General features: G+C 54.0%; 6 protein-coding genes across 6 annotated transcripts; 4 read left to right on the top strand and 2 right to left on the bottom strand.

The window, feature by feature from the left end:
- Window positions 1-4542: 4542 nt before the first annotated feature.
- On the bottom strand, window positions 4543-6761 carry ZEB1-0 (FAD-linked oxidoreductase ZEB1; the record flags this gene model as incomplete). Its single annotated transcript, XM_037326487.1, has 6 exons — window positions 4543-5456; window positions 5509-5608; window positions 5665-6151; window positions 6199-6292; window positions 6350-6577; window positions 6665-6761. 6 exons carry the CDS (start codon window positions 6759-6761, stop codon window positions 4543-4545), a joined length of 1920 nt encoding a protein of 639 aa, XP_037174922.1.
- Window positions 6762-9829: 3068 nt separating this feature from the next.
- Window positions 9830-11157, top strand: SAT4-6 (Satratoxin biosynthesis SC1 cluster protein 4; the record flags this gene model as incomplete). The annotated part of the gene is made up of 4 exons (XM_037326486.1): window positions 9830-10004; window positions 10057-10082; window positions 10147-10637; window positions 10698-11157. The coding sequence occupies 4 exons, from the start codon at window positions 9830-9832 to the stop codon at window positions 11155-11157; spliced, it is 1152 nt and encodes a 383-aa protein (XP_037175533.1).
- A 3123-nt stretch (window positions 11158-14280) lies between these two features.
- CGCA056_v011238 (Rhamnogalacturonan acetylesterase) lies at window positions 14281-15343 on the top strand (the record flags this gene model as incomplete). Its single annotated transcript, XM_037326485.1, has 4 exons — window positions 14281-14696; window positions 14759-14828; window positions 14884-14978; window positions 15040-15343. The coding sequence occupies 4 exons, from the start codon at window positions 14281-14283 to the stop codon at window positions 15341-15343; spliced, it is 885 nt and encodes a 294-aa protein (XP_037175532.1).
- A 688-nt stretch (window positions 15344-16031) lies between these two features.
- Window positions 16032-16940, top strand: aiiA-0 (N-acyl homoserine lactonase; the record flags this gene model as incomplete). The annotated part of the gene is made up of 1 exon (XM_037326484.1): window positions 16032-16940. One exon carries the CDS (start codon window positions 16032-16034, stop codon window positions 16938-16940), a length of 909 nt encoding a protein of 302 aa, XP_037175525.1.
- Window positions 16941-18044: 1104 nt separating this feature from the next.
- On the top strand, window positions 18045-19148 carry CGCA056_v011236 (Alcohol dehydrogenase 4; the record flags this gene model as incomplete). The annotated part of the gene is made up of 1 exon (XM_037326483.1): window positions 18045-19148. One exon carries the CDS (start codon window positions 18045-18047, stop codon window positions 19146-19148), a length of 1104 nt encoding a protein of 367 aa, XP_037175524.1.
- Window positions 19149-19198: 50 nt separating this feature from the next.
- On the bottom strand, window positions 19199-19825 carry CGCA056_v011235 (uncharacterized protein; the record flags this gene model as incomplete). Its single annotated transcript, XM_037326482.1, has 1 exon — window positions 19199-19825. The coding sequence occupies one exon, from the start codon at window positions 19823-19825 to the stop codon at window positions 19199-19201; it is 627 nt and encodes a 208-aa protein (XP_037175527.1).
- Window positions 19826-20108: the final 283 nt, after the last annotated feature.

The raw sequence follows: 20108 nt of genomic DNA, 5'->3' as shown, positions 1-20108 counted from the left end.
GCAACTGAGGCGGGTCTAAGTATGCTCAGCATGGCGTCATCCATGTTACTTGACATCTGATAGTGTCGAAGAGCGTATTGCCACCAGAGTATGTGAATCCAGTTCCAAGTGACCATGACGTTGACTCGCTGAATTTCAGGGAGTGTCGGTCCAATCGCTGAAACACTGCATTCAGCCATGGCTGACACCCCACGGTAGAGGTTGTCTTCGGTGCGTGGGTCCGATTTTGGTGTTTGCCTTTCTCTTGTCATCAGGAGGGTGTCATCGAGCAACGTGAAGAGCTGAGCAAGCATCTGAAATGATGGGTCCAGCCCGCCTATTCCTGTTATGAGGCAGTCCAAAGACGGCCAATCTTGAATAGGTGAGAGGCAGGTCGGAAACCCATTTTGGACACAGAAGGTTCTGGAAGAGGAGTCAGCTATGTTGGCCTCGCCTAACTCGCTTTCAATGGGGTTGTAGCTGGATTTGGGGGGTATTCATACCGCTCAGTGACAAACACCAGCCAAAAGATCCGCAACATGAGCTCCCTCTGCTCATTTGGAAGCTGATTGAATGTTTCGGGACGATGTAGGTTCTGAAGAGAAAGTTGGGCAATGGCTTCATGCAAGTACATTGCCCCAGCTCGGATTCTTTCCGTGTTGGCAAAGTAGATGTGCAAGAAGAATGCGGTCAGCAGGGAGTCGATCGACTCGCTCTCACGGTAACTGTGTTGGTCGCGCAAATGTTGCGCGTGACGAGCAAAACTTTCCGCAATGTCGTTTAAGTCAGACATGGACCCATTTTGCTTCGAAAATCGCAGTTGAGAAAGCCGAAGTTGCGCGATGACGGTGGCGCAGACCGCTCCAGCCAGTGCGTAGGCTTCGTAGTCATCGGGGGAGTTGCTAACGAGTCGGGATACCAAAGAGTCGATATCCACAATCGGCCAGACCCAGATGAGACAGTCCTTAAATTTGGTCAAGTATTTGATGTAAAGCCGAAGTGGCAACTTGGCATTGTCGTGACCTTGAGTCCCCAGAGGAGATAGTTGTGGGCTATCCAAAGAACTGCTCTGCGGTCTCGAAAATTGTCTTTGACGTTGTCGAACTTGCCAATCTTCGCCAGTTGAAAGAGGCGACTCCAAAGGTGTTTGTGGGGTTTTCGGGCTCTCGGTGCTTGATTGAAATTCTTGATCATTCCGAATCTGTTCCTGGTACTGCACTATTTTGTTGGAAGTACTCATCCGAGGTCCTTTCGGACCTCTCTTGCGAGGAACTCGAAGGAACGTGCATTTCAAAGAGCGCTTCCGGCACTCGGTGCATGGGGGCCCTCCATTGCATCGTACTCTCCGCAAAGAGCACCCGTCGCAGGGGTTGCTCACGCGTGTCTTTCGCTTTTCCATGGTTCGGTTGCTGGTAATCACTGTCAGGATAGAACATATTCCGACGAGATATTCAAGAGTGAATACATGATAGTTGAAGACAGTTGCATGTCAAAGGGGATTTCAACCGAATAAATCAACCGAACTGCGGAGGTGGGGAAGCTGGGTGCGTGCGCTGATCTGCTGGCCGGCGAGACGCTGTTGACATTCTGCCCAGCTGTTAGACTGGAAGTCAATGGGGAGTTTCAACGAGAAATAATGCGACGGCACAGTTCCGACCTTTTCGCTTGAATTTGTCGCCTAAAATTCCCCAGACCTGCCCGCATATCCACATAGAACAAGGAAGCTAGAGCCATGCAGGCTAGTATGCCCGTGGCTTGCGTTGTTTAGTCACCTGGTTTTTTCCAGACGGACGGAATACCAAAGACACCAACAGCATCTTGGCAGTTATCACTGACAAGTGCTTCCAAAGAAGATTCTATTCCCAAATTCTATCCTGACATATATATAGCATGCGTTTGGGAATGAAACGTTCAGACGGTTCACCCAGATTTCCCCAGACTTCCCCAGTTTCTCCAGATTCCTTCGACAGCCAACGCCATGAACCATTCCAGCCAAGGCGACTCCAAGTCGGCAGAAGCAGTGACTGATGCAGAAGCCTTGGAGAACCAGAACTCAGACTGCCTGAGCAAGATGGGCTATGTCTCTCAGGACGCCCAAGCGGCCACTGAAGATCAAAAGAACATGTCTGTTTTCGAATCATTCAAGGCATAACCGAAGGCGGTGGGATTTTCGATGGTTCTTTCACTTTGCATTGTCATGGAAGCATACGACACTTCGTTGATCGGCAACTTTTACGGTCTCCCTCAATTTAACAGGCGGTTCGGCGAGCGATTGGCCAATGGCGACTACCAATTGACTTCGACTTGGCAGTCAGGCTTGCAAAACGGCACTCAAGTTGGCCAGATGATTGGCCTTTTCTTCGGCGGCATTCTTGCGGAGCGGTTTGGTTACAAGAAGACGTTTCTTGGTGCTCTGATTCTCAACATCGCTTTCATCTTTCTTTTCTTCTTTGCGCAGAATATCGGATTCCTGCTGGCTGGAGGAATGCTGTGCGGTTTGCCTTGGGGAGCATTTCAGACTCTTACCACTACGTACGCTGCAGATGTAACACCAATGGCGCTACGACCGATGTCCGTAATCCCATCCTTTTACTTTTTTCTGTTTGGTTCCTAAATCATCTGTCCTCTGTTTACAGCCCCATCAAGGGATCATACAGCTAATCATCTGGCTACTTTAGCATGACCACGTACACCAACCTCTGTTGGGTTATCGGGCAATTTATTAGCACAGGAGTCCTTCGAGGTGTGCTATCACGAACTGATGACTGGGCTTGGCGTATTCCTTATGCCATTCAATGGGTGTTTCCGATCCCCATCATCGTTGGTGTTCTCTGCTGCCCCATATTGGACGTCGCACACTCTACGTCGTTGGCCTCAGCATCTTATTCACCATCCTCTTTACCGTCGGCTGCATGGGCATTCCTGCCCCAACGGCAGGCTTGGGCTGGGCTTCTGGTGCTCTGCTGATGCTGTTTGTAATCACGTACGACATGACTGTTGGGCCGGTATGCTACTGTCTGGTGGCCGAAATCCCCTCGACACGTCTCCGCATCAAGACCGTTGCTCTCGCGCGAAACTCGTACCTCCTTGTCAGTATCGGCGCAAACTTTCTTAACCCGCCAATTCTCAATCCGAGCGCCTGGAATCTTCGCGGGAAAGGAGGCTTCATCTGGGCGGGTATCTGTTTCTGCGAACTGGTTTGGGCTTATTTCTACCTCCCCGAACCTATGGGACGCTCCCCTGCAGAGCTGGAGATGCTCTTTGAGCAAGGTATCAGCGCGGGCAAGTTCTCATCTACGAAGGTGGACGTGTTCTCCAATGTTAGTTCGGAGAAGAGCGACGCCACTGTGGATATGGTTGAACATCGATAAGTGACGGTGATGGGCAACTTGATTTGAGTCCTGGCTAATTATGCCATCCAATGACGTAGACACAATTGAAATTGACAAGGAGGTGCATTGAGCCTCTTTACCGATAAAGATTCAATCCTTTTCCGTCGCAAATTTCATCTAGACATTTCCGTTTACCCATATGCACTGCACATCGGATATGTCTACAGGCGACGCCAATGCTGCCGTCTTCGCGACTTGCCATATTGGGCCCTGACCCGCCCATAATCCCACCACTTAGATGTTAATACGTCCTGCTCTTTGCTGCAAGTAACGGGGGAAATGGATATGTTCTCGCATTTCAATTCCGCAACCTCGTATTGTGTCAAAAGTTGATGTAAGTTTCGGCGCGTTCTCTGGCCATTTTCCACATTGCCAACCTCAAGTGAGGGGTTGTCGCTGCTTCACTGCCGATCGCGGCACAACATCAACCCGGACGTGATTGCACATCGTTCTTGGAAACACCCGAAGTTCACAACGGCTCTTCGCAGTGCTAGGTAGTCGTGACCCAGTTAGGAGACAATGAGTATAAACGCAGAGGCTGCCTCCACGAATCGAAGGTTGCGCAGATGTTGCAATCTCAACCCGCATTCTATTATTTGTATCTGAACGCAAAGCCATTTCCTGCATACTGCTCAACAACATGAAGTTCGTTTCTCTACTTACAACTCTGGGCTTCGTGTCCGCTTTTGCTGTCGCTGCTCCTGCCACCAATGGCAACGCTGTAGAAATGCGCCAGACCCGCGACGGCTTCTATTGTCAGGAATGTGTGAACGGCAAGAAGGACTGTGTTGCCTGTACCGACGGCACTTGCTTGGGATGGACATACGACTGCTAGATGGTAAGTCATGCAGTTCCGACTGTTTGTCATTTCAGCAAGTCCTATGAATCGAATTCGCTGACAGCCGGTTGTTCATAGCGAGATCTAGTTGACAGCGACCGGTTTTAACCCCCGGACTCTGTTTGCAGCGTCCGAGAGCACTTCCGGGACGAGGCAAGAGCCTCAAGGGTGCCCAATTGCAAATTGTCAAACAGATCAAAGAATACAGACAGTCATTTCCAGCTATTTAGCTACTAGCTCGAGTCTTTGATAGTCAATACAGTATGGAGACGATGAATTATCTCTATAAGTGAAGCTTGGTCTAATAACAGACGAACGCTATGTAAAAACCGTTCATACCCGGCACAGGCGACCATTCTGCGTCGGCAGCCCATCAAGCTGGCGTGTGACGTACCAATCATCACTTCCAACACCCAAGTTGGCATAGAACACTCCGCTGGGATCAATCTTCTGCTTGAACGCAAGAAGACGAGCGTACTTTTCCGTTCCATAGAAAGACTGTTTGAAGTCAGGCTCAGTGACATCACCTTCGCTAGCATAGCCGCCACCTCCAGGCGTGACATTCCGCCAGGGCTGCATCCACTCGTTCGTCAGGAGCTTGGATCTCTCGGCAGCTACTTCCATGGAAGAACCAACGGGCCATCCGATGACTGAGATGGCGAACATGGCGGCTCCACGCCACGCCGGGTTGACGGCGTTATCGGGGTAGGGACCGGGGCCACCGGTGATTCCGAAGCCGATAATCTCGCCGCCCTTGTCACTCAAGCCCTTGATTGCTTCGAAAGTGGCATTGAACTTTGTGGCATCGGCAAAGTTCTCGGTAGGGAAGAGACGGCAAGCAGTCTTAGCAGCCGTGCCACCAACGAGCTCCTTGGGGAAACCGGCCTTCCAGGCAGGCAGGAAACTCTTGTGTTCGGAGTATACAGGGGAAACATTGACGCCGAGGGCGGCCCACTTCGCAAAGAGAGGGGCAGTGAGGCCCTTGAGCTCCTGCAAAGTCATGTTGGGGGCGAACCAGGGAAGCATGGTGAAGGTGAGTGTTTCCGGTCCAGTGTGGAAAATGTTCCAGTACTCATAGTTGCCAGCAGCATTCCAGGTAGGCAGGCCCTCCCAGTAGGCCTTGACAGCGGCCCAAAAGGCATCGTTGGTGATGTTTGCGCCGGTGCTGAAGCTGAAGGTCATCACGGCAACGTTGTCGAGCTTGGGGTAAGCCTTGACAACGTATGAGGTCACGACGCCGAAAGTATCTGGAAATGATCAGCTAGGGTGTCTCAATGTTGTTTGATAAGAAAGGCTCACTGCCACCACCACCACGCAGGGCCCAGAAGAGCTCAGTGTTTTGGTTCTCGTTGGCGGTCACGAAACGGCCATCAGGGGTAACAACATCAATGCTCAGGACCTAGAAACATGATTAGAGATGTTATGTTGCATGCAGAGTTGTTAAGTTGTTTTTACCGAGTCAGCAGCGATGCCATACTTGGGTGACATTGGCGAGTGTCCACCGCCGGCAAGGTAGCCTCCGGCGTAACCAACAGTCATGCCTTCTCCGCCGACTGCGGTCACGCCATATTTCTCGGCGGCCTCATACAGCTCGAATCCTTGCACACCAGCGCCAACCTTGAGGGCCGGGCCAGAGTAGGATCCTGTGTTGTAGTTGTTGTAGAAGTTGATACTCTTGAGGAAGTGAGTCCAGACGGACAGAGCACCTGACCCGGAAGAGCGACCGTTGAAGTCGTGGCCAGTGTTCTTCACAACTAAGCGCAGGTTGAGGTTACGAGCGAAGTTGACGGCAAGTTGGATTTGGGCCACGTTGGTAGCCTTGACGACGTACGAAGGGTAGCCACCAACGGTGCAAGTACCAGCAGAGATGTTGTTCACGCCGGAAGGCATACAAGTGAGACCTTGGTACAAGGGACTCATCACCGACGTCGGGTCCTCCGTGCTTTAGAATGATCAGTCTAGTTCACATAGGTGATGTAAGCATCTTACTGGGTTGTTGAGTTCGTCCACTCGTTGGTGATGTACTCGCAGCGAGCAGCATCGTAGTTCCCAAAGTCGTCGTAGCAAGAAGCACCAATAGGTACTGTCTCACTCACAGCAAATCCACTGAGAAGGTTGAAGACACTCCAGATAGGCTTACTTGGCCACAGAAGGTCGCCAGGGTATGTCTTGCACTTGTTGAAGGTGCGGGCCGAGCCAGAGCGCTTCTCGCCTGTCGATGTAGTGTCAAAGTCAAACAGAGACACATTAGATAGGGAGAGGTCCGTGAGGTTGGTCAGCACAGCATCAGTCAGCTGTACTGTCTCCTCTTTCAAGAGATCGCCAGTCAATGCTTCCGCAGCCGGGGCGACGGTCGATTCGTTGGCCTCTGCGGGATGTTAGTTATGATGCCAGGCACCCACACTACACTGTCCCTCAGGGGTTCATGCAGACTGCAGAGGCGAAACCAACATACCGAGAATGGCATCATCAACAGTGATCGTCTGAGCGCCCGCCAAGTTGGCTAGAGGCACGGCGGCTGCCAGGAAGAGGACCTGGCTGAGGCGAGACATTGTGCGTGCCAAGAACGATGGGTGGTTGCAGAGAGCTGAAAAAGATTGGACAGAGGGCGTGACAAGGTGGGCGTGAGCGTGCCTGTCAGACAAAACCTCCAATTGTGATCGCCTGTTTGTGGCTGGCGGTGCGGGAGAAAAAAAGGCGAGCAGACATAGCGAGCTGCACTCTTGGATTTATAACATCCACGTGGGAGCGTTGCATCAGTTCATCGGACCTCACATAATGCCGTTGGGTTGATAACATGAGAGAAAAAGAGATCATTCTGGTGCCGACTGGTCAATAGCATCTTGTCGGCTAACTCACATCCTGGACAATGCATGCGGATATGGGGAACAGGAATCGATAGCGGGACGGCCACGACATCAGCCAGATTGCGAGGACGTGGAAAAAGGCGACGTTAGGACGAGAAAAGGCCTCGGGCCCGCCCCCGGGAGGCAATGCACCGGGGGCCGGGTCAGCTTACTTGGATCTAGTATTCTTGTCTCTTTGGGCCAGGCTGTGGCCAAGTCTCGGCTAGGAGAGCAACATCAGTGGCGCGTCGAAAAACCCCGCGCCAGGAGGTTGCAGCGGCACAACATTGCCAACATTGCCAACATCGGCATTGACAAACGGCGCAGGGTTTGGTTCTCCAAGACCGTGGATGCAGGTCTTCTTCTAGATCTTCTGCCGCAGCCGTTGAACGCAGCGCACACCCACTAGCAACTAAGCGCGAAGTCTGTGGGCAAAACCTGCCACAGCCGGGCCGGCGCGAGGTTCGTCTCTGGATTTGACATCTCTGCGGCGGCCGAAGCGCTTTCAGACTTTTGCGAATCTTGTAGGTTGAACATGCAGTCCAGACCTGAAGAAAGAGTGGCGCAGAGAGTGTCGGGAAAGGGAGATCATTCATCTCGGGCAAGGTCCCCGGTGAACCTTCTGCACGCTTTGTCCCCCTTCAGGCTCCGCATCTCCGCATCGCTCCCCCGTCTCTGCTGCCTTTCCGGCTGTCCGCGTCAGTCAATCTCCACTGCAGAAATCAGGGGACCCTTAAGGGAAAGATGGGATTCTGGGCGCGAGAGTGAGGGATTTGCGCAGCCTTTATCCACATAATAAGGGATGCGGATAGCTCCGCGGGAAGCATACGAGTTTATTTTGTGATCTGCTATCGTCCAGGAAGCTGTCCCGCAACCACAGATCTCATTGTGTGAGCGCTGACAACTTCCATCTGAATCAAGATCAATCCCACGACTATCTGGGTACCCCAAGCACATACCGATTGACCACTCATGGTGACACGATGTACTAGTTTGCAGGCTAGAAGAGACGAAGAAATTATTTGCCGACCTAAGGGGCGTTTTATGCTGCATGATTGCATGCAATTTCAACTGCATCTCTGCGGCGTAGCAAACTCTCTTTCCTTGGACCCTGTCGCCACGTCTGGGGAAGAGGTAACACGCGGAAATCAGCAATACCGCTAAGTCAAAAGGTCGTGAGCCGAGTCGTCAGCATCTTGGTGCGATTCGTGTCTGCGGGCTTGGCCAGGGTTAGTTTCCACCTCGCTAATCCCCCCGGCATGCCCTCTTCACCAACAGAAAGGGCCTCGGTTGGCTTGGAAAACGAGGAGAATGTCGTATCGACGCAGAGGACATCCGCCCTCAGTCACATTTTTTGATCTCACATCCTGGCCCCATTTCCCGGGTACAGCGACGCCTTACTGAAATTGTGCTTCAGTGCGAACTGAGCTAATCGACGACGACGTCGTATTCGCGGCGTAGCGAACAGGTAGGTAGCCAACGGAATATGCTAGAGATTCATCGTTACGCTAGTTTTTGGGTTCGCATATGCAGAGGTTCAATCCTGTTTCGTACAGCGTGGGGTTCTTCAGCAACGACGCTACGCCACGGGTTGACTAGCTCCGCGTGAGGACAACAGTATCCATCTGGACGTGAAGATTCCATCGCGTTGGCACCGTCTGAACGGTATCGTCCTATGATGAATAAATGTTCAATTTTATGCCTGTGCGTTCGTCGGCTTGTTCCATCTCGACTCCATGTTTCCTGGGAAGCCGAGAGGCACTGACAGGAACAATCATGGGATGAATAGCGTCAATCCCCGAGGAATACGAGCTGATGAACTTCTCCCGGTTCCATCCAAATAGAGTTTTGCATTATATGAAATCGCACGATTGATCCTTGTCAAGAGACAGTACACAGCTGCAGGAACTTGATATCGAGAGAGCCCTTCATGTTCGAGAACGCATCATCCCTGACCAGCCCCTGGCACTCCTCGGCCGCTATCCCGCAGCTGACCACTCACAACTTTGGGAATTCCGTCTCCTGAAGCCAAGTCTCGGATATGCAGAGCCCTAGTCCTTCCAGACAGATCCTCTGTGGGAGGCCGGAGGCAGAAGTTCCCTCTTGGTGGCGGCGGAGAGGCCCTGAATCATTTTACTAGCGCCTTATGTTCCGGCTAGGGATTCAGCAATACCACCCAAGGAGCGGAGATTTGAAGAACTCCAACCAGTTTCTGAGGTGCTAGGCTTCATTCTGCCCTGTTCTCAAAGACTTCTTTGACCGGGAGCTTGCGAGACGAGGTATGAAACTAGGCTGTGTGGTCTGCACGTCTGTCACGATTAGGGTACCAACAGACGGGATCGAAATCTGGGTTTCTTTTCTCCACGCGACGCACGATGGGCTTTCATTCAAGCCTACCCGACGGACGACTGAGGTCAGCCACACTGGCTTCTCCTTTTGTGAGCGTACGGGATAGCGAGTGATTATACATGCCATCAAAGAGGTTGAAGCCCAAGCCAGCGAACGATCTCACCATCGGCGACAGACAGTACGGAGTGTAACCTTACAGCAGACCTTTTTCTACGTCCAAGAGGTCGATAGAGATCTATCAATCTGTATATATCTCACGAACCATCCCACGGGCCCCATCGCGGCCACCCGAGCTCCCCGTTCGTCTTCTCCCCTGGCCTGCTCACCCCCACTGATAAACATTTTAACTTCAGTGCCCAGGCTGCGGGAGTTCAAAGTTTACATTTACATACTCTTTCCCGGAGTTTCTGATGTTATCCCAGGTCATGGAGTCTCTGTGGCAGCGAGGCATCGAAGCCGAGTGGAAAGATGTCCGAGATATCCCGTCAACGCCTCTTCAGCAGGTGGCGATGGCGATACTGTTCCTATTCACCTTTACAGCATTACTGAGCTACGTTTTGAGAATGTACAGCAAGTTCACCACAAAGCAGATTGGCCTCGGTATGTAAATCTCATTGCATGTACTTTGAACAACCATTGACCAAATATTCAGACGACTACTTCATGACCGGTGCAATGGTAAGGATCCTTCGGCAGTGTGCCGATAACGAGCAAAGTCTTGCCTAACACCAGTGGATGATAGCTCTTCTCTCTCGCGCTGCTCGTTCCGACGTACATGTTCTTCAAGTACTACTACATCGGCTTTCCAACGTCGTCGCTGCCCGCCGACTGGGACCCGGCGCCGATGCTGTTCTGGAATTGGATTCTGCAGGTTCTCTATAACCCAATTCTGGCCCTCGTCAAGTCATCTGTGCTCGTCTTCCTCTTGAGACTGGGCGGCCACCAGCGCGGAGTAAGATGGACCATTTACGTCCTGAATACGATCAACCTGCTCACGATGGTTGCTATCTTTCTGACGGTCCTGTTCCAAACCATACCCATCAACGCTTTCTGGGATATGAGCGTCAAGAAACAGAGAGAGATCGACGGGCCCTTGTTCTACATCGTCAGCGCCATCATCACCATCATCACCGATTTCTTCGTCCTCGCCATACCGTTTTGGATCTTCCTGGGATTGAAGATGCGCATGGCCGCCAAAATTGGCTTGATTGTGGTGTTCCTAGCGGGTGGAGTGTAAGTCGCTGGCCATGGGCTCACTGACTTTCGTTGTGCATTTTACTGACAATCGCCAAGGTCCATCGTCGTGGCGATCATGCGAGTACACGAATTGCGAAAGAAGTTCTACAACTTAGACCCAGGTTACGATGCTAGAGACGGAGTCGGGGACACCTACAGCGCCATCGAAGTCAACCTTTCCATCATCGCCGCGTGCGTCCCTGCTCTACGACCCCTTTTCCGCAAATGGATGCCGGGCATGTTCTCCAACAAAAGCAGCAACGACAACGGCGTCTACAACAACAGCCAGTATGCGCGCTACGGCACCGGGTACGGCACTGGAACCGGAACCGGCACAACGTCGAAGCATCACCGCAACACCGTCGGCAACGGCTTTCCATTGAAGGACATGCGCAGCACCCACACCGAGATCAGGGGTCACTCTCCAGACGGCAGCGAGGAGGAGATCATGACGTACAACGGCATTATGAGAACGACCAATGTAAGACAAAAGATGAAGAACGATATGATGGTTTGATGAGGATGCTAAAGGCTTTTTTTTTTTTTTTCAAGGTTCAGGTTACATACAATGATTCGAATTCTGTTATGATGGACAAGAATGGGGAATCGGGGCAGGAGCGTTTGGAGTCTGAGAAGCCGGTGAGACGGAACAGCAAGTTCGGCGTGGGTTCTGGCGTATGACAGGAATCTTGAGTGGCTCAAACAAGGGTGCATGGACTGATTCAGCATTTCCTTTGTCTTTCTGTAATGATATCAGGACGCAGCAGTGGGTGATATGGGTAGCTGGTTGGATGCCTGCCTCAGAGGCCTGGTTGCGCAATGAGGTGTCTTTCCTGTGCCGCAATGAAAATTAGCTTCATCGTCTGACACATACTTTGGCGGTCTTGGTTGTTCTTTTACCTCCTTACGTCAGTTCATCAGCATGATTCCCCATCTTTTGGGTTGCTACCGCAAACTTTCAAGAAAGATTAAAAACGCAGCACTCGTTGTAATGCTTTATGACAAAAGTTCGATTTATCTCGTCGATTGCAAGTCTGCGGGTGTAGTACAGTAGGGACACGACTTTTAAGGGGCTCAGCCACGCAAATGTGATTTGAAAACTCCCATAGTAGGTTCTGCTGCTGATCGCTCTTCTGGGCCAAAATGATACAGCTCGCCCATCGTTAGACTCCTACTTTGCTGTCTTTTAGTCTTACGTAACTATCCTTGTGACAATTCTCAGTCATCGCTTCAGAGCTCTTTAACATTTTCAGCAGGACTAGAAGAATGATAGAAACGTAGCGCGCGGGTATCAAAGTCACAAGCCTGACCTACGCCCGGGGTTGTTCCACGGGGGGTCAAGGCTCAAAGCCTACTTCTTAAATTGATTTGAGGTAATGAGAGCTTAGCCACGGAATCTGGCCGCTCATTGCCAGACATGGAAGTATGAAGGAGTCATCTAGATGCTGGGTGATTCTGCCCCTGTGTCTTACTCTCAGGGCACCGTCTCCTTACATTGGATAAAACGTTGGCGCCGACGAAAAGCATTGTTTTGGTCGTGATTCTGTGATGATCAGAACTTCTCCAGCTGAGGGACCGCCGGTTTGAGACATCTGGTTTCTCTTACGCCAATCGCCAATCAGCCCAAGCATCATCTCACCTAGATTCGCCGGATAGGGAGATGTTGTTTGATGGCATCTAGACTTGGCCACAGAAAACGGTTCCGCCAGCCGTACCTGCAGTCGCTGAATATTCAAGCATTCAGACCCGTTATCTCGAGCGGTTGGGAGGTGGCCAGGCGCGTTTAAATAGGAGAACCCTGAAGGTCTAGACCTACTCACCGAGCAGATGAGTGGACCTCCACCGACACACCGAGACAACTTACATGGCGTGCTTCCTTATTCCCACTCTAAATACTCTTTCCTTAGCTGCATCGTAGCTCACCCTGCAATCTTCCCGAGAATTTGACCCTGGCTTTACACGTTCGGTTAACTTTCTACCACACAAAAGAGAATCTATCAAGTCAAAAGGTCAGTCGAGAAAGTGCACGACTTGACAAGTGTGCAGCTTTCTGGCAGGCTCGTCAAAGTTTTCTCATAATATACGGTAGCTGGCTCCCCCATGTTGACATCTGCATGCAAGAGGCTCACCACTATTCTTAACTTTCGTTGTTCTTCGCTCACGCCGACTCTCCTGAATTCATGTCTATCCCGTCTTTAAGCTTTGCCAACCTTCAGGATGATCCTTGGCCGGAAAGCTTAAGACCACCTTGAGACGTCGCATTGGAACGAATCGCGCCAATCACGACCCGGCATCCGTCGGATAAGACGGCGAGTTCATCTGATCTCAGTCACAGTCACCTGGCGACCGGGACAATGCTCAACATAACGGCCCTGGAGCTATCCGAGGGGCAGCTCAAATGCCGGCAGGCCGTCTGGGCAATCTCCCGCATTCAAATGGCGTCCTGCAAGGACTGGCAAGAGTGCTAAAAGACGGCGGTCTTGGGTCCGCGAACCCCAACCTCGCGTGCCTTTATCCCGTCGCTTGACCATCTCTTCACAAAACATGGAAATCCTCCGTTTCGTTTCGCACCAAACCCAAAGAGATATCCGACCTGGGGACAGGAAATGGGACCTCGCTGTTGAATGTTCCCCTTGTTACGTATTACCCGATGCCCCTCCCTGGTCACTCCCCCTCGCGTCTCCGGCACTCGTGTTGCATTGCCGTCCCAAAAAGGCACACTACCGCTGGGGCATCCCGGCCGAGACTCTTCCACTGGCGGCTTTTTCTCCAAGAGCGCACGATTGGCGGAGATTCCTGTTCGCCGCAGGCCAGAAAAACGTGTCAACCAAATAGGGCCCCCTTTTTTTTTCTTCCCAAAGCCAGATTGATTGCGCGATTGTCTTACCTTAAGAAGTGGGGATGCGAAGGGGTCACCGCGGCAAACCTCTTCCCATTCGAGAGTGAGAAAGCCGACCAGCCGGGCCCGAACAAACTGCAGAGCGCAGCGAGGAACGGAGATTCAAGGCACGCCACGCGCCCAGGTGTTCTGTTCGAAACGAGCAGAGCTACTGCGTGGTACGCTGCGTGTGGGGTTTCCTAGTCTCTCAACTCCCTCACTCCTCTCCGCCCAGCGGCGCCCTCGATGCGACCTCAGCCCGCTCACCTGATTGCTGGCTTGCGTTCAGCCGTTCCGCTCTGGGTGAACACTCGCACTTTACATGGCACACACTGTCCAGGCCCGCGCCCGCTTTGGGACGTCGTTCACGATGGTTCTCGCCCAATGATGGGCCGAGCAGCCACCCCGGACGAGTGGAATCGGCACGTTTGTTGCCTTTCGATATTGAGGAGGTCGATGGTGAGAAGCAAGCGACGGTTGGCCCATGACTATGACTAGGGACAAGGTTTACTTAGGGTCGTGATGTCTTTTTCTGGGAGCATGGGATTTCCCACAAATCCCGGCTCATGCGGAAAGCTTCATTAAGAAGCCCTGACATCCCAACATCCCATCCCGTCTGAAGAAGTGGACTTTGTTCTTTCTTCCTTTTGAGGCTATCATCCACTTTCTAACAAAGCTTTGCTGTCACCCCGTTTCTCTCGTTCGCTTGGCCGAATCATCACTTTCTTTCACTTCCAACTCGATCCATCTCAAACCAACAACATGCGTGCGACTCTTTCCGTAGTAGCCGGCCTTCTCGGCCTGGCCTCCGCCCTGCCCGCCGGCGACGTCGCCGACTCCTCCGTCCTTGAGAAGCGCGCCACCCCGACCGTCTGGATGTGCGGCGACAGCACCATGGCCAAGGGCGGCGGCGGCTCCGGCACCGAGGGCTGGGGCCAGTACCTGCAGTACTCGTTCGACACCAGCAAGGCCAAGGTCGACAACCGCGCCATCGGCGGCCGCAGCGCGCGCTCGTACACTCGTGAGGGCCGCTTCGACACCGTCGCCGGGCTCGTCCAGTCCGGCGACTGGGTCATCATGGAGTTCGGCCACAACGACGGCGGCTCGCTGAGCACCACCGACAACGGCCGCACCGACTGCTTCGGTGATGGCACCCAGACGTGCCAGACGACCTACAAGTGAGTTGTTGTGTGAGATGTGTGAGATGTGTGAGTGCAACAGAGACTAAAGATGGATGCAGCGGCGTCGCGGAGACCGTCCTTACTTTCCCTGCGTACTTGAAGAACGCCGCAACCAAGATGAACGCCAAGGTGAGGCTCAACGATCGCCTAGTCCATCACACGCAGGAAGCTAACCCCAACCCAGGGCGCCAAGGTCATCATCTCAGCCGCCACCCCCAACAACGTCTGGGAGTCCGGCAGCTTCTCTTGGTCCGCCGACCGCTTCTACTACTACTGCTGGTAAGCTCACTCGCAAAGACTCTACATGACATGACATTGGTATTGACACAGTCGACCCCAGGCTCGCCGTACAGCAGCTCGGCGGCCCCTCCAAGGGTTTCTACTTCGTCCCCCACGGCGAGTACGCCGCGCAGGCGATGAAGAACCTCGGCGCGACGACCATCAACGCCAACTACCCCAATGACCACACGCACACGGCCCCGTACCTCGCCGACGTGATGCACAAGGCCTTCGTCCTCGGCCTTGAGTGCGGTACCAGCGCGCTCGCCAAGCTGGCCAAGAACACCACGGCCTCGCTGACTTCGACCTACCTCGGCGCCTGCATCGACAACTACAACTCCACCGTTCACGCCCTCCTGCGATAAGCAGCCTCTTGGCTTTTTCTAATTGTCTATATTACAAGCGTACATTAGCTTGGATTCATGCACATACTTTCAGGATCTCGGGCGAGCCAGGACACTGTTAGTGGTCTAGTTGCCTTGAGCGTATATACAATGCATAGCATATTGCCTTCACACCTTTCTTACGTCCCCAATGTCTGCAAACTTAGGCTGAAAGTCATGAAATGATGTTGAGGTTTTACGGGCGGCCGCAGCGATGCAGAATTCACCTCCCAGACGCCGTGGCATCTTTCGACCGAATATTGGGTGAAATTTCGACATGAATGCCCGGCCTTCGTCAGCGTTTCACGACCAACAGCTGCACGACGATATTTTGGTAAGACCGAAACCAAGGATCCGGAGCCGCAGGGGTTGGAAGCGGAGTGCCGGTGGCGAAGCTAGCTATTCTAAGCAGGACGACAGACATCGCGACCCGCACCATTGGCCGAGATACGACAGCCGCATTCCTCCATGCAGACCACCTGCAGGCTGCAGGGCATATTCACGACATGAAAATGCTTGAAAAAGCGGTTCCAGCCTTGTTTACCTGCCAAACAATTGAGCTTTTCTAGTCTGCCCCATCACTGCTTCGCGCCGTCTCCTACCAGACTTCAAGAGGTCTAGTACCATCTTCTTTCCCTCGCTTGGACATCCCGGCATCAAATCGCCGACCATGGGCTCCGACGACAAGATCTCCGTAGAATTCCTTCCGACCGGCACATGCTGGATGCGGGAGCCGATGAGCGGGCAACCCATCACCAACGCCTTCGTCCCATTCCGCATGCTCCGCTCCTTCACGGGACCCTGGCTCGGGCCCCTCCCGATGGGCGCGTTCCTCATCCGGCACCCGGCGGGCCCGATCCTCTTCGACACGGGCATCTCCACCAAGTGCAACGACGCCGGCTACTTCCCCTGCTGGAACCCCATCCCGGGCATCCTCAACAAGTTCGACGTGGCCCCCGAGGACGCCATCGTCAACCGCCTAGCCGAGCGCGGGGTGAAGCCGACGGAGCTGCAGGCGATCATCGTGAGCCATCTGCACCACGACCACGCGGGCGGGCTGAAGGAGCTGGCGGCGGCGGCGCCGGAGGTGCCAATCTACGTCGGGGGCGAGCACTGGGACGCGTTCGGGAAGCACACGATCTACGCGGCGATGCAGGGGGCAATCCCGTCCGACTGGCCGCCGGGGTTTGAGCCGCGGATTTTGGACTTTGACGAGAAGAGGGCTGTTGGGCCGTGGGCGCGGTCATGTGCCATCACGGCGAACGGGACGGTGGTCGCGGTGGACACGCCGGGGCATGTGCCGGGGCACATTTCATTGGTTGTTGTCGGTGATAGTGACGATGGGACGAAGACAACGTACCTTCTGGCTGGGGATGCGACGTACGGCATTCATCTGCTGGATGCAGAGGCACCGGATGGGGCGAACAGTGACCCGTTCACGGCGTTTGAGAGTCTGAAGAAGATCAAGGAGTACGCGAGGCAGACGGACATTGTTGTCTTGCCTACTCATGATCCGGATACGCCACGCCTGCTGAAGGAGAGAGTGGTTTATCGGCCGAAAGATGAGACCAAGGAGTGAGCGGCTTGCGTCAACTGGGAAATACGGCGTTTATGACACTCTGGTGATACCGTAAGCATAGAAAATAGAGTCGGTTCATATACAAGCAGGCATGTGAAGAACACCCTTGTCGATACTTGGTTAGATTTGAAGTCGATTAGGGACATACCACCTCTTTCTCGTTGTAGAGATTGTCAAGTCTGACGGGCCAGCCTCAGCCTAGGTATCAAGTTGTCAACCTGGTGAATGTGGTTCCAGTGTTAAAACACAAACCGCCGGTTCATCCTGTCACCGCCATCTCAACGCGTACAACAGATCTATCAGAAACAAACCATCGGAGAGAAACACGAGGCTCCGAAACGGGGGTCCGCTGTGGATGCATCCGCAGCGGGACGAGAGCTCGGGCTGTAGATCCACGTGGGATCGGCAAGTGGGGGACAGAACCGCGGGATGGTGGGCAGATGGTATGGCAGATGATCGCGTTGGCTCGACGTTTTCACCCGGAAGATGCTTCGGTATGTTGATCTGGACAGTAAGTTACTAAACAGCGAACCATTGTCACGGAGCCCATCGACAGAAACCAGGTCATCTCGGTAAGTCTGGTGGGCTGCTGTTTTGGGGAAATGATTCTAATAGACGTCGAAGCAGACTGCGCGCTTAGCACGATGGAAGCGTGTTCCGCCGACCGATCGACCGACCGATGCATCGACCTTGTGAGAATGACAAGATGAAGTGGCCAGGCCTTGGGATGAGGATAGAATAAGCACAAAGCACTCATCTGGCAACCACAAGCATTGGCTCAAGGACAGTAGACACAATGTTGTGTGTTTGGAAATCCAGGCAAACTTGACGCCTCGTTTAAAGTCAACACACTCTAAGTACGACCGTCCACCCATCTTCGCATCCTCGAGACGTCCGACATGCTGACGCCAAGCTCACGCAGCTTCACCCCCTCCTCCAATCCAAACGAGCTACCGTCAGACGAACACTACGTCAATCTCGCCTAGCCAAACCATGCTTACCCTCCTCGCCAAAGTCCCCTCGAGATAGACCCTCAACCCCATCCCACCCCGACCAAACACCGCGAAGCGACCTCGCCAGATTCAACAATCCTCACCGAACAAAATGGCCTCCGCAACCCTCCCCGAGACGATGAAAGCAGTCCAGGTCGTCGCCTACAACGCGCCCTACGAGCTCGCCTCCGTCCCCGTCCCCTCCGCCCTCGAACCCCACGACATCCTCGTCAAAGTCGCCGTCGCGTCCTACTGCCACACCGACAGCCTGTTCCATGCCGGCGCCCTCCCGCTGCCTCTCCCCATCACGGCCTCCCACGAGGGCGCCGGCACCGTCGTCGCCGTCGGCGCCGCGGTCGCGAACTTCACAATCGGCGACCGCGTCATGTGCGGCGTCCCGCTGGGGCTGTGCGGGAGTTGCGCCGAGTGTACCGGCCCGGAGCGGTACACGCACTACTGCCCCAATCAGAAGGGTATCCTGGGCATGCAAGTGGACGGGTGTTTGGCGGAGTATGTCCGCGCCGACGCGCGGACGAGCGTGAGGATTCCCGAGTGCGTCTCGCTGCTCAGCGCCGCGCCGCTGGCGTGTGCTGGGAGGACGGCCTGGCGCGGGGTGCTGCAGGCTGGGCTGGAGCCGGGGCAGTGGCTTGCCATCGTCGGGGCGGGCGGCGGGCTGGGGCACTTGGGCGTGCAGATGGCGAAGGCGTTGGGGCTGCGTGTGATCGGGGTCGATGCTCGGGATGAAGGGTTAGAGCTGACGAAGCGGAGCGGCGCGGATGTTGTGCTTGATGCGAGGATGGGGAACGCGGAGGTTGTGGCGGAGGTGCAGACGGCGACGGGGGGAGTGCTGGCGGATGCGACGGTGAATCTGGCGGATGCGGAGTCTGCTGCTGGGCTTGCGTGCGCGGTTACGAAGATGCATGGCACAATGCACCAGCTTGCGCAGCCGGCTGAGGTGAAGATCCCGTTCTTGGAGTTGACAGTGCGGGATATCACGGTAAAGGGAACTCTGACGTGCTCAAGGGGAGAGACGGAGACGATGCTGGAACATATCGTGGAACATGGCATCAAGCTGGAGAATAACGTCTTCCACGGACTGGATGAGATCTTTGAAGCATTGGAGCTTGTGAATAGCGGTAAGATCAGCGGTAAAGCCGTTATCATCGTGGACGAGGAGCAAGTGAAGGATGATGAGGAGATTGGTGCCAATTATTAATGCTTCACTCTTTTCTCTAGTTTACAGTTACAGAGGACTCACTCATCATCTCATGACTGGTTAGACGCAGCCGCCGCCGTGACGTCCTTGCGATGCTTATCCCACGGGCTTCCTCCACGGTTCGTCGGGGTGTCAGCCATATGGCTCGCAACCTTGGTATCAACCGGCCTCTGATGCCTCTCCTTCCCTTGGCTGCCGCCTCCCGTGCCAAACATGCTCCCCAGCTTCTGCGAAATGCCTCCCTCGGTGTTACTCGCACCCGCGCTCGACCCAGGGCCATGCGTCTCAATCGCCCTGCTATTCGCATTCCCGCGTCCCTGTCCACCGCCAATCGCACCCGCATCCGACGGGAACTTGTCCTTCGGGCCCTTGGGCGTGTCGCGGTTCGGGTTGTCCGTGTTGCCGCTCTTGAGGCCGGAACCAATGTCGGTGCCGCCGGTCATCTGGTTCATGCCCACGCCGGCGCCGCCCATGCCGAGGTCGCGTTTCGCGTCGGCCTGCTGCTTTTTGTTGGCGACCTCGTCGGCTGTCGGGCGGGGCTTCTTTGTGTCAAACACTTGTTGGGCCGGGTCGCCGGCCGGGTTTTCGGGCTTGACGTGTCTGTTGAAGGCGTAGAGGCCGCCGCCGAGGAGGACTGCGCCCGCGGCGATGGGTGTTGCGAAATGACGGGCGGCCATGATGGTAGGTCTCTTTGGGTTGATGAGTTTTGGATGGTGCTTCTTCAGTCGAGTAATAGTATCTTCGAGAGTATTACTCAGAATTGTTGCAATGTAGCTGTGCAGTGTTATGGTAAAGTATTAAGGGGGGTAGCAAATGAAGAAAGAGCCATTACATTCGGAGCCCAGCTTCACTTTAACAGGCCCTCCTCCTGACGAACTATGGCATCATCCCTCCCGCACGGGGTTGCCCTCTGCAAACGCGCTCATACCTCATCCGATGCGAGGGGCGGGCGCAGAATCG

This window comes from Colletotrichum aenigma (assembly GCF_013390185.1).
Source record: "Colletotrichum aenigma strain Cg56 chromosome Unknown KSG_Cg56_contig07, whole genome shotgun sequence".
NCBI lineage: Eukaryota > Fungi > Ascomycota > Sordariomycetes > Glomerellales > Glomerellaceae > Colletotrichum > Colletotrichum aenigma.
Note: the sequence above shows the minus strand (reverse complement) of the source record. Positions and strands in the feature narration are given on the sequence as shown.